Source organism: Lycium barbarum, chromosome 4 (assembly GCF_019175385.1).
Source record: "Lycium barbarum isolate Lr01 chromosome 4, ASM1917538v2, whole genome shotgun sequence".
NCBI classification, from domain to species: domain Eukaryota; kingdom Viridiplantae; phylum Streptophyta; class Magnoliopsida; order Solanales; family Solanaceae; genus Lycium; species Lycium barbarum.
In genome coordinates, this window is record NC_083340.1 from 6,803,321 (window position 1) to 6,816,935 (window position 13,615).

The 13,615-nt window shown below is 32.1% G+C and overlaps 1 protein-coding gene across 2 annotated transcripts; it reads right to left on the minus strand.

Annotated features, from left to right (window-relative positions):
• Positions 1 to 189: 189 nt before the first annotated feature.
• On the minus strand, positions 190 to 10,182 carry LOC132635026 (uncharacterized). Of its 2 annotated transcripts, none has more exons than XM_060351232.1 (5): positions 9,766 to 10,182; positions 8,808 to 8,886; positions 1,601 to 1,669; positions 634 to 798; positions 190 to 547 (listed from the first exon to the last, which is right to left on the minus strand). In XM_060351232.1, the coding sequence occupies exons 1-4, from the start codon at positions 10,089 to 10,091 to the stop codon at positions 706 to 708; spliced, it is 567 nt and encodes a 188-aa protein (XP_060207215.1). In that variant the 5' UTR covers positions 10,092 to 10,182; the 3' UTR covers positions 190 to 547; positions 634 to 705. The 2 variants fall into 2 exon arrangements, with proteins under 2 accessions (XP_060207215.1, XP_060207214.1); XM_060351231.1 differs by having other exon boundaries at positions 656 to 798; positions 9,766 to 10,181.
• Positions 10,183 to 13,615: the final 3,433 nt, after the last annotated feature.

Here is a 13,615-nt window from a genome sequence, read left to right on the forward strand (position 1 = left end):
TACAACCAACACTAATTTGGATTGAGGTATAGTTGTTGATTGATTAATAGTCTTGCGACGCCATAAGCTCGAGGCCAATTACAGAGACAATCACTATGTTACTGTGGTCATACAGCCAAATTGCAGGCAGCTAGCAGTTTGCCATATATCATCTCAAGAGAGCAATGAGTAAGAAATTAGTCAAGCAGGTGATTGGAGAATATAAAACAGTACATAAATAAGGAGTGTTGAAGATTTCGGATATAATATTTGACAACAGTTCCTACAAAGTCAATAATTGCCATCTTAAGATGTCTAAAAGGAGTAGTATAAAGAATGTACAACAATGCAACTGGAAAAGATAAAGTCAAGAAAGTATCTTGACAAACTCACCAGCCGCCAAAAAGGCAGAATATTTTTTCTTCCGGGGACAGCTCGATCCACACTGGCTTTCTTGCTCAAAGCTTTTTACTTCCTACCATGGAATAACCACTTTATCTTATTTCTATATACTGTGTGTCAACTATGTGCGATATGTGACAAAGTTCGTCGTCACACAACGTTGCTTCTGCAAAATCGATTAACATTTTCAATGAATAAAGTTTCTGTTCAATTCAAAAATGAGAATAGACTGTAAGAAACCAAATGAAGCACCAGGTAGATAAAGAAGCTTAACGAGTGATGAAATTTGCGGAAGTCCACTGAACTCAATGGTCAATAAACTTTTTATTGCTCCTGTGATCTGTATATACGGAATGCAGCGATGCACATTGTGGCATTACCAAGAACTGTCAAAGCTGCTTGTAAAGCAACTAACACCTGAAACACGTGTCATTTAAAATCATAAAACAAGATAAGAATTGTGTAAGAATATCCGGGAAATGCTTCAAATGGGGAAAAATGAAATATAAACAAGGACAAGCCACATCTGTATTGCCTCATCGTTTGAATGCTCAGCTCTTGTAAATATATTGAAGTCGGGTTACATTATGAAAAGAAGAATTATATTCTACTATCTCCATCAAATGAGTGAAAATGGAAGGCGAAATCAACAAAATCTTTGAAGCATTAAGCCATTGTTTCCACTGTTTTTTTTTTCCAAACAATTACTTTCAGATTAGTTGGTGGTTAGTTTACAAGTTTATCACAACCCTTCGTATTACATCCAGTGAAAAATGTCATTATACGAGGACAGGAAACTCCCCCCCCCCCCCCCCCCCCTCCCCCCAAATTCGCAGATGTGTTAAGGCTAAAGTAAGCAAATAGAAACGGAGAGCTGGTAAGTATTCTTTCATAATTTTATGACAAAGAAATCCATCTGGGGCCAAACCTTAGGAACAACCGCAGCCTCCATAACTCGGGGATAATGGGTCCGCCCCTCTATCCTTCCCACCTTAAATACGAGGCTTAGTCCTGTGACCTAAATCACAAGTCCCTCAACGTTTGCCACTTGAACTAAGTCCCTTTCGGGCGCAGTCGTTATGTTGTTATCATTGAATATCTGGAATAAGTTACAGTAATTGATCATATATTATTTTTTGCTTTTTTTTTAACCTCCTAATAGTCATTGCATTGGTAGAAACTCCTATTTCAAAGGAAATATAAGAATTGATCTACTTACCTCAAGGGACTCAGAGTTGTAAAAGAAATGCCATGTGCAGGCACAAAATGCTCCACCTAGCAGGGGCACCTAGACCAAAAAGTGGTACACATAAGCTGCTAAGAACCAATAAGATGGTACAAAAAGGAAGATAATATATTTTTGATTGGTAAAAAGGAAGATAATATATGATCGCGGAAAACACTAAGAAAAGAAGAGGAACCTATACCAATAGCATGTAATAACCTTTTAACCAAGACTTTGAAACCTCCGAAACCTAGATCTCATTTCATTTCTCCCAAAAAGGGAAAAGGGATAAAAGTGTTAAATCGTGTGACTACCTCATCTAAATACTTAAAATCTTAAATTGTTAGAGAAGGGATATATTTGTTTAGGTAATTGACAAAGGGGATATGAAATTTATTCTTTTCAGAGCACTTTCCCATTAGCTTATACAACAGCAGTCACATGTCAATTATGACGATTAAGGAAGTTCATCGTAAAGGAGCCCAACTTCTTTTTGCTCACTGACGTAATTCCAGCATCCACTGGATGCAAACTTCATGAAACTTCTACTTTACCTGATAAAAAAAAAGTCAGTTATGACAATTAATTCCTTTAAAGTTCTAGAGTACAAACATGGAGCTGTTGGAAGCACCAGGAGGATCACCAGTAATTATCCCATCAGACATACTTAGCGCATCAAACTGCTCTTCAGGTATATTTCTCTTCTTTTATTCAATTTTTTATTAGATGCATGGGAACGTAAGTAATCACAGGCAAATCTAAGATTTGAAGTTTATGCATTCCTACGGCGACCTCAAGTTAATATACAATGGGTTCACAGTTCAAATATTTATAGATATTTAATGAATTTCTTAATACATATGCAGGGTTTGGGCAAAAGCTATTGGGTTCCGGTGAACCCATAGATTGAGCTTTAGATCCACCTCTGCGTAAGTTTCAAGAGTTTTCACCAAATTGACACTTTTTCATGACATATAACATGATTGGCTGCGACTACCTCACTCGCACCTCCTTAAGCAACTGTAAGGACTTCATTTTTTAACACCTATTTCAACAGTTGATTTCACATCGATTTAGATGAAAGTTCCAAAATTCATAAAGAGAAAGGATGAAAGAGGCTAACTCCCGGTCAAAATATTTGACAGCCCAGTTATCTGGTTCATCAAAAATAATTCCTACTTGACAAATGTCATGTGAAACGGCATGGTTAAGCAATTCGAGAAAGTAGTTCCTCACGTAACGGATATAAGTTAATAAGTGGAAAGAGAAGCTTAATTTCCTTCTTTCACTGGAGTATGACCTAGCATATTCAGCCTCTAACTTAGAAGTCAAAAGAGAAGCTTAATTTCCTGTTTGTGCTAGAGCGTGATTGAGCACATTCAACTTTTAACTTAGGATGGAAATCTGGCACCCCCAATCCAGTTTTAGAGTCGACCAAACTGTTAAGATGCAAACACTTAGTATAACCTAATTTGTCAGTTCAAAACATACTACTCATCAAAAGACAATATTTCTTTTCTATTATATATAAGTGTCCAAGAGGGACTAACATAGCAATGAATACTTGTACCAAAAGCTATATAAATTGTACACTTTAACATAGCAATGAATACTTGTACCAAAAGCTATATAAATTGTACACTTGAACCAACTATTTCTTTATCCCACATGCACATATGTCATAGTACTGAATATTTATTCTCTTCTCATGTATACACGTATGCACTTCAATTTTAATTCTCCGACACATTTATTTCCTCCGTGCACTTTTACTTGTTCACTTTTGACTTTTCACGTTCTTTAAGAATCTATATATAATATAAAGCTAGGCATAGACAAGGTGATGTGGCACATCTCTATGGCCACCATTCCTATTTATCTTTTTTCTCCTTTTTTTGGATTTTTTTCTCATTTTTTCTATTTACATGCTATGTTAAAAAAAATCCAAAAGTCACTCTTTTAACTCTCTTTATAATTTCTTAATTATGACAAATGTTACACCTTGCACATTGTATTATTTATAACATTTTGTCAGTTTTTTTTCCTTAAACTCATCCTATTACTTTGTCTTATATTAAAAATAAATATGCAGCCTTAAAGTCTCTACTAAATTCTCTAGATGTTATGGTTCTTCTCCTCTTCCCTTAAATTAATTTTATTGAATGTGTAGTATTAATCATGTAGTAATGGCTGGAACTAAAAAGACAATAACCTAAGCCTTATATAATCCAAACGGTATTGCTTCAACTGTGCATTGTGAATTCTAGAGCATATGTATCTTCTTGGCACTTAAAGGGATATACGATCTCAAAGTTCAATTCAAGTCCATAGAGGTTTATATTTTCTATGTTCTTACTGCTACGAATTTCTCTTTCATTTTTATTTTTATTTGTAATATGTGATGCATACTTTGTCTGTCATATAAATGTGTGTGTGTTTTCTATTTTTCTTTTATGAGAGTGCGCTAATTTAGATCAGGTGTTTGATTTTCTTGAAAGCTTAAAGTAGGGATATTTTGGCCTAATGTTGAATGCAGTATTTCTTTTGGGAGTAATACTTGGACATAGAATTGTCTGATTTGAGAATGTTATTGCAGGGACTGTTTCAGAGAGTGTAATACCCACAAAGATCAAAAGCATTGGTATATATCTATTACATATATTATATTAATTTATTCTCATAAAATTATGTGTATTTGTATTCTTGAATATGTATGATTGTGTTAAGTTTGTGAGACTTTCAGTACATTTTAACAGAAAAGTTATATGCATGTATCTTCAAGATGCACATGTAGTTGAATATTTTCATTACAATTCAAGTGGAGAGGTATATGTGATTGGGTTCCTCTTGATGATATCATTCTTTTGGAGGAATATTTTTGTTATCTTCATGGATTAATCAAAAAAAAAAATATATTATAAAACAAAAGACTATTATTTGGACTTGTAGAATTTTTTGGAGGAATATATATAAGAAAATACGCTCGATTAAAAATTTGTTTTTTTTTAAATGTCTAAATAGAGCGAACTACAGATTAAGACTATCACTTATTTTTTTTTATTTTTTTTTAGGGATGATGGATTATGTGGTTTGCTATGAAATAGTGCAAGTCTTCTGAACGATAACCTAATTTTTTATATTTTTTTCCCGTAACTATTTGTTATTGGTTATATTTTGAATTCTTGAAATTAAGATTACAGTATAAGCACAAAAATATTATTTAAATACATAGAAAATTAAATTATGTGTTGACCGTTTATTTATAAAATATTTAAAAGTGATTTTCTCAATTTTTATTTAGTTTTTTAAAAATTATAATTCTCTCATTTTCATCTTACCTTATTTTGCAAATCTAATTCTATGAATCCAAAAGAAGAAGAACAAAAGGATGATACAAAGATTTTAGAAGATATAAACTAAACCATGTGTTGAACATTTTTTACACTGTTATTCATGAAACTAATATTATATCATAAGATTACAAAATTATTACAATAATACATACAAAATTATGTGTTGTTTTGGATTCTAATTCAGTTCTTATATTAAATATAATATTTATTTTATAGTTCACTATTATTAAAATTGAATGTTTAATTATAGTAATATCATTTTCTCGGTAAGATATAAGATTTTATTCAGATTTGGCAAAATGGCACAACATGGTATCGGCAACAATAATTAAGCGAGACCGGAGGATATTGAAAAAGAGCAAACATTATTGACAATACAATTATATCGAGCAACAACTGAGAGTATTACGATTGGGGAATGTAATGAGATTAAATTGATCAAAAGTAAAAATGGATATTTTTATTACAAAAAAATAACAATAATTATTCATATTATAATATAATAACCGCGCGAAGCGCGGACATATACACTAGTTAATAAATGAAGTACTCCCTCTGTCCCATATTACTTGGCCACATTACTAAAAATATATGTCCAAATTACTTGTTCATTTACAAAACCAAGATAAAATTAGTTAAATCTTTCCGATCTTACCCTCTCTGTCCCATATTACTTGGCTACTGAATATTTATTCTCATCATCTCATGTATACACGTATACACTTCAATTTAATTCTCTGACACATTTATTTCCTCCGTGCATTTTTACTTATTCACTTTTGACTTTTCACGTTCTTTAAGAATTAATAAATGAAGTACTCCCTCCGTCCCATATTACTTGGCCACATTACTAAAAATATATGTCCAAATTACTTGTTCATTTACAAAACCAAGATAAAATTAATTAAATCTTAACTCCCAGCTCATACTAGTTTTTTTTTGCAGTATTTGAAGTTATAACCATATGATTTGTAATCATTCACGCATCTTCCTGATGCTTTATTAATGCAACAACTTACTTCAACAACAAAAAAAAATTAATTAAATCTTAATTTTGATTTCTTTGTAACAATTCTTTTTATCTATAATTGTTAATATAAAAAATTATGATGTAACTAATTTACCCCTTATTAACATATTTTTTAATTAATTTAATAAAAATATTTTATTAGTTTTGCTTTTAAAAAATCCAATATATACAACAATGGTTCTTATGTTTGGATCTGAACAATTAGTTAATTAAGATGGATATCAACCTGTTGGTGTACATATAAGATATTAAAGAATTTAAAAGAAAAAATCTAGAATAAAAATATTAATTTCCCTCATATTCTTACTAATTTTCTTTTTCACATCAATGAACAACTTTCATTGTCATGACAATGAGAAAAAAGTCCGACTCTTTCCATCTCAAAGACTTAATTCCATCATTTTTTAATTATAACTAAAGTGATGGTACATAAATACATTTTGTATATGTTGCTATATATAATAACAATTAGAATGTTTTTAAAAGTTATTTACAAAATACAAACCTTAAAGACTGACTAATTAAAGTGACGGAGTTTAAGAAATAAAGATAGAATTTTGAATCTTGTGGTTCTAAATTAAAAATGTGTATAATATAATAAAATATCCTTTGAATCTTGTAATTATAAACTTGACATGTAGGATATTTGAATTGTCAACTTACTAAATATAAAAAGAGGCGGACATAACCAAATTAAGACAAATTTTAACAATAATTGAGAAATTAAGGGGAAAAATAAGAGGAAAAGAAACAAAATATGGAGACTCACTAAGGAGAATCATGATATCCTTTGCAAAATATATACAAACCATAAAGACTAACTAAAGTGAGTAACCAAATTAATCATATTGGGCCCCGTGTAGTTTGCTAGTAATATACTAAACACTAAGCATCAAAGGACAGAAAATATGTCTCTAAAACTTTCTTGTTGCAACATTTTCACTATTTGAAGGCTTTTATTTCCAAAAGCTTAATTAGCTACTCAAGTAGCAGTGTAGCACATCAATGGCCTTGCCTAGCCCCTTTAATTAAGTCAAAATCTAAAGGGAAATAATACTCACTCTGTCCCAATTTATGTGACGCTCTTTCCTTTTTTGTCAGTCTCGAAAACAATGACACATTTCTATATTTAGTAACAATTTAACTTCAAACTTCTCATTTTACTCTTCATGAGATGATTTATAGTCACACAAATATCTATGACTAATTTTAGACCACAAGTTTCAAAACCTTTCTTTCTCAGTCAAACACCTTCACATAAATTGGGATGAAGGGAGTAATAGTTATTGTGTTTTGACAAACATACAAGAAGCTTCAGTATGGCTCAAAAAATGTGAGCATCTCAAAAGCCACCCCTTCCTATGACTTTCTTCAACTCAATAAACCCAAATACCCTCCAAGAACTACCTTTCTTAACCTACATATATATGCTCTCATAGACTTTCTTTTGATCACAACATCACATTGTACTGATATTTGTTTCCACTTGACTTTTAGGAAACAACATCTGAATAATGCTGAGGTAGATATGTATCATTTTATTGATTGTGGCAGTTTGGAGTGCAGTGCTTTTAGTGGCAAAACAACAGCTTAGATTTCTTTTTCTTTTTTTTTGAAACTGGTACTATTGGAGCAACAGCTTAGAATTAGAAACGGCAAAACTGACAAGGTGTTCAGACTAAATTATAAGACTTGAGCGATGGAGGAATAAATGCATATATTTGGTGCTGGTAAAAGTTCCCTTTCCCATAAATAAATCTCCCTCTTGTTAATATTATCTTTTTGACAATGTTCAGATTAGCCGATGCCTATAGTAGATTGAGGCATTTTCCTTTTTACTATCCTAATGCTGCTTGGTAAGGAAATTTAAATGACTGAACAGGATTCCACCTGTTACAGAGAAAGAACAAATTGGACGAGGCAAATTAAGATAAAGAGGTCAAACATCAAGAAGAAGCGCCAAGTATCCAACCAAAGAGGATTGTGAGAGCTACCGATGCTCCGTGGCTAATATCATTACCAATTATTGCTGAAAGTTTTTGCATATATTGTGCCTCTAGATTTTATGGTTCTATCTCAATGACAAATGATAAAGGGAAGGGTTGAAAGTTTGAGAGACTAAATGAGTCACCCCGAACTGCCATGGCCATCAGAGACGTAAGAGAAAAGCAATGAGTTGGAAGGCTGAAATTTACATGAGTTACATCTCATGCAATGCATGTATTTGATACTTCTTTTTCAACTCCTCGTATAGTTAATTAGTTATCACATGAAAACACAAAAGGCCTCAGATTTACTAACCTGCCATCTCATTCCACACTAATGAGCACCGGATTAAGATGATCTAATATAACAATCATGATCGTTAATAAAATCTTTTTTTCTGTACCAACTTGGTACTTTCTTAATAAAATCTCTACTTATCAAAAGAAAAAAAAAATCATGATCGTTTACCCACCATCTGTTATGTGTTTTTACATATTATAGTTCTGTATATATTGAGACAAACACATGAATATCAATGCATACATGTATGCCATTGACCATTTATAACCTATTTTGCTCGTATTGGCCAATGGGCACCTCAAAGTTGGAGAAAAGCCAAGAAATTATTGCTGGTGAGAGTTGAGCCTGTGAATCTTTTGGTTATAACAACTTGACCTAACCTTTTGAGGTGCCCTCATTGGCCAATTAATGGTAATTTCGGAACATTTCAGAGCAGAAAGCACAAAACTTATCCAAAATTACGACTTTATGCATATTAATAAATCAATCTGCACCAAATTACACAATTCTTAAAACAATAACATTAACTCACCATGCCCCAAGAGAGTCCCTTCCAAGAAGCATTTCCAGACTTCTCACCATATTGCCAAACCAGAGCCATTGCAGTAATCCTTTTGAACAAAGTATCAGTGAGTCATTTCATTCAGCACAAAAAAAAAAAAACCATACTCATTTGTCCTAATTTATCTGACACTCTTTTTCTTTTCTGTCCATTCTAACGGTGTGTCTATTATGGAGGAGACAACGTTTTCCAATTTTTCCATGTTTGGTTGGTCAAACATCTTGAAAATTATTTTCTCTAAGAAAATAAGTTCGGCATTCCACGCTAAGTGTCTCTCCCCCACCGTCCGGCCTCCAAACACACCTCACCCCCCACCTCCAGGGGAGGATACAGAGGGGTGCAAGGGCCCTTCGTTGAAAAATTATACTCCCTCCGTTTCAATTTGTCTGTCTCAATTTCCTTTTTAGTTCGTTTTAAAAAGAATGTCACTTTCTATATTTAGTAACTCTTTACACCCAACATCCTACCTGACATAATTAAGACCACAAGATTCAAAGGGTGTTTTGCTACATTACAAACATCTTTAATTTAAAACTACAAGATTCAAAAGTCTTATTTATTTTCTTAAACTTCGTGTCAAGTCAAACTAAGACAAACAAGTTGAAACGCAGGGAGTACTATGTTAATAGGCAAAAATGAACTTTTTTGCATATATATAAGTTGTTGAATAATCTTTAACATAAGAATTTTTTTTCGAACACCCCTGTTTAAATTCCTTGCTCCGCCATTGCCCACCTCCTCATAACCATGGTTGTTTGCCAGATTATATATAAAAATTTCAGACAATATTTTTTGCTTACATAGCAAAAAGTAAGTAACAAAACCACTTATATTCCAGAATAACATTTTCCTTACGAAACACACCCTAAAAGTTGCAATCTTTCTATTAATCTTGCTAAATAAATCAAAAAAATAGCAGAGTAAATACCATTCAACAACACTGGAAACATGAATAGCCCAAGTAGGTAAGGAGAGAGCATTAGAAGGTTCATTGAATTGTAAAGAAGAACCCATTACAGCTATTTCAGAAGCATTTGCAGTAGCAGGTCCTACCATTACTGTAGCTAAAGCAATTCCAGTGACCCCCAAAATAGTAGCCGCATTTTTCAGGTTTTGAGATGAGCTGCTTTTAATTGTTGCTGAAAATTGGGATCTTTGTTTTGCAGAGATACGAAATTTGGAATTGGTAGTGAATTGGGTTCGTTTTGGTTGAGGAAAAAGGGGCAACTTTGAGATTAAGGTAGGAACTGCCATAGCCGTTTGTTATTTCCTGCAACTGTCGGACTTACAGGTAAAGATGGTAGATAAGTCATAACTCAAGAATCATTACTCCCTCCGTTACCAATTTGAGAGGCAAATAATTTTTTCTTTCACTTAATTTTAAAATATAAATTTTTTGAGTATTTTATAATAAAATTTACATATTTAAAAATTACATAAAACGTATTATAAGTCTGCATAATTAATAATTCACAATATATGAAAAAAGTTCAAAAAAATAGTAATAAAAGAAAGAGTTATTTGACTTCTCAAACTGATCAATCTTCAAACAAATTGTCGTTGAGACATAAATTAGCACACTATCAACACATAAAATGAGAATTTGTTTGAAGGTTGACCAGTTTTTGAAGTCAAACGACTGTTTCTATTGCTAGTCAAAGAAAGTTGTTTGATGGAGTAATTACTATTTTATGTCTCAATTTATTTGATAGTGTGCTATTATTTGAAGTCAAATGTTTAAGTATTTTGTGATTATAGAAAGAAAAAAATATTATAGATTTCTAGGCAATTTTTAATTTATAAAGACTATTTCATGGATTTTTTTAAGGAATAAATGTATGATTTGACATAGGGTGTGATCGCTACGGAGGAAAATGTTTTTTCTGAAAAATGTGTTTAAAAAATAAGTGAATTTCTTACTTATTTTCTCATGTTTCTTGATTAGTGAAAAATAAGTAAATTTATTACTTATTTTCTCATGTTTAGTTGGTTAGTAAAAAATATTTTTCTAAAAATAACCACCCAAAAATCCCACCCCAGCACCCACGCTCCACCACGCACCTCCAAACCAAATTCCACCCCGCCCAACCACCGCCATCAAACACACTTCATCTTCATCCACCCTCTGCCCCACGCCACCACCCACCGTCTTGAAAATGCATGCATGTGGCTAGGGCCGTTCAAAACCGAACCGCTACCGATAACCCAACCGCAAAATTGGCTTATTGGCTTAATGGTTTTGCGCTATCGGATCAGCGGTTGGGGAATGGATTAAAATTTTATAGTTATCGACTTATCGGTGCGGGGCCGGATTACTCAATTTTCTTATCGGGTAAACCGTTAATCCGTTAAGAATTTGTCATATTTATATTCTTAGCCTAACAAATAAAATATGTATTGTGATTGTAACTTGTAAACCTAAAGCTAAAGCCTCAACCTAAAATATGTATCTCTATTTCTGTTAATTGTGAAACCTGGTTGTTTTCTATCAAATAGTTCATTCCCTATTTCTTGTTTGCCTATATTGTAGTTTGCTAATTTTCTTGGAAAATTGTTGCTACTTGCTACGGTATTTTTATAATATTTAATCCAACATTTCAATCTTCTTGGTTATATTCCTATCCCTTTTTTTTTTTGGAGGATATCAGTATCTTCTTTATAACCTATAAGGTAAAAATATTACATTTTGAGTCACTTTAAAGGCAGGCAATTTCCTTGACTACATGTGATTTTATCATTCATTTTTCTCTTAGATTTAACCGATACACCACCCGATAACCGTCCGATAATTACTAATATGATACCGAACCAACCGATATCTTATAGGTTGGCTAGCGGATTAACACTTTTAAAAGCCGATAACCGTTAAGCCAAACCGTTAAGCGTAATTATCCGTCCAATTCGCCCGATAAGCAGCCCTACATGTGGCCCCACGTAGCACCATGATGAGATAAGCAAAAGGGTAATTTAGTCAAGGTGTACAAATATTTATATGGCAGCTACAGTACGATTCCTTTTCAGTCATCTACTGTGCTCCAATTTTAACACATTTACGTCAATACCCTGCTGGGCCCATTCTGCAAAAGGTAGGACCCACAAGGCATTTGAGTGAAAGCTTCTCGTCTTTTTCGTTACTCTGAATCCATAAGAAACAACTATGCACTATAGAATATGATCTATTTTTGCACCCATAAAAGGTCAATTTTTTGCAGATTTTCAGATATAATTGTTCTAACTTAAGTTTTTCTTTTATAAAAGCAGCTGAAATAAATAGTAGTACTTTTTTTTATAAATAAAATGTCAACCACTTTAATGTTATAGTCTATTGATCAATCAAAGGCTTTCATTGTCAATTCGCTCATATTTCTTTGAGTTATTTTGCCAGGAAAGAGAGAAACTTAGAGATAGAAAAGAATAAGAAGAGAAAAGAAAATACAAATATAGCAGACAACTCCTTTTCTTGTCATCTATTCTCCTTGTACACAATAATTACAAGTGTGTCTGTTGTTGCCAGATTATTCCATTCTAAACATAAATTTCTCCTTTCTATATTTCTCACCAATAATTCATTCATTTTTTTTTTTATGTTTAGTATCAATATAATTCATTTTTAACCAACAATAAGGTAATAATTCATTCATCATTAATTGTACTTCCTCTCTTTTATTAAATATGTTCTAGTTTGACTTAACGCAAAATTTAATAAAGCAGGAAAAACTTCTTATCTTAAATTTTAAATTAAAAATATGTTAAATGTACCAAATGACGCTTGAATCTTGTTGTCTTAAGCAATCATATACACTAGATGTTGAATTAAAACGTAACAAAATAACGAATGGGGTTATTCCGCACCAGCTCGAAGCCTTATAGTTAGATAAAAAAATTATGTAAATTGTTAAGCCTTATAGTTTGACTTAACGCAAAATTTAATAAAGCAGGAAAAACTTCTAATTTTTAAATTTTTAAATTAAAAAATATGTTAAATGTACCAAATTTCCCGTGAATCTTGTTATCTTACGCAATCATATACACTAGATGTTGAATTAAAACGTAACAAAATAACATATGAGGTATTCTGTACCAGCTCGTAGCCTTATAGCTAGATAAAAAACTAGTGTACTTATCCGCGCTTCATGCGGTCATTAAAATTATTAGTAAATTTACGAAATAATTTTTTCAGTTTGTTATAATTTGAGAAGTTAAACGGATTCTCTTACAATGATAATCTTTTATAGTATTGTTTAGAATTTTAAGCTATTAAGAATGTGATTTGTTTTAATCTTCATGCATATTCTAAACACACATACACACACACACTCCCGGTGTTTGCCCCAATTCAGTGAATGCCGGATATATGTCTTGCGTATACACTTCTTCACACTTAACTATGGTTAAGTGATCATATGAATGTCACTTTGAATTGTCGATTCTTAAAACTAATTATTTAGTGAGGTGTAAACACAATATGTGGGTAAATATTTACTTATTAACGATCATATCTGTGATGACCATTTAATTAATCTGTTAACTATTGCGCTCTCAATCCCAACACTCCTTTCCAACGGGAAGAGGCTCAAAATATATGATTATATCATTTGATTTTAAATAAAAATGTGGGTACATATGCATATGATCATCGACGTCAATCTTTCATCTTTATTTCATCTCCTGTTTCCTTAATTCTACTTTTAATAAAAAGTATTCATATGTTTGCCTTTAGGCACTGACAATTTCCATGCAAAAAATATGTGAAACACAAAAGAACAATATTAATTTCA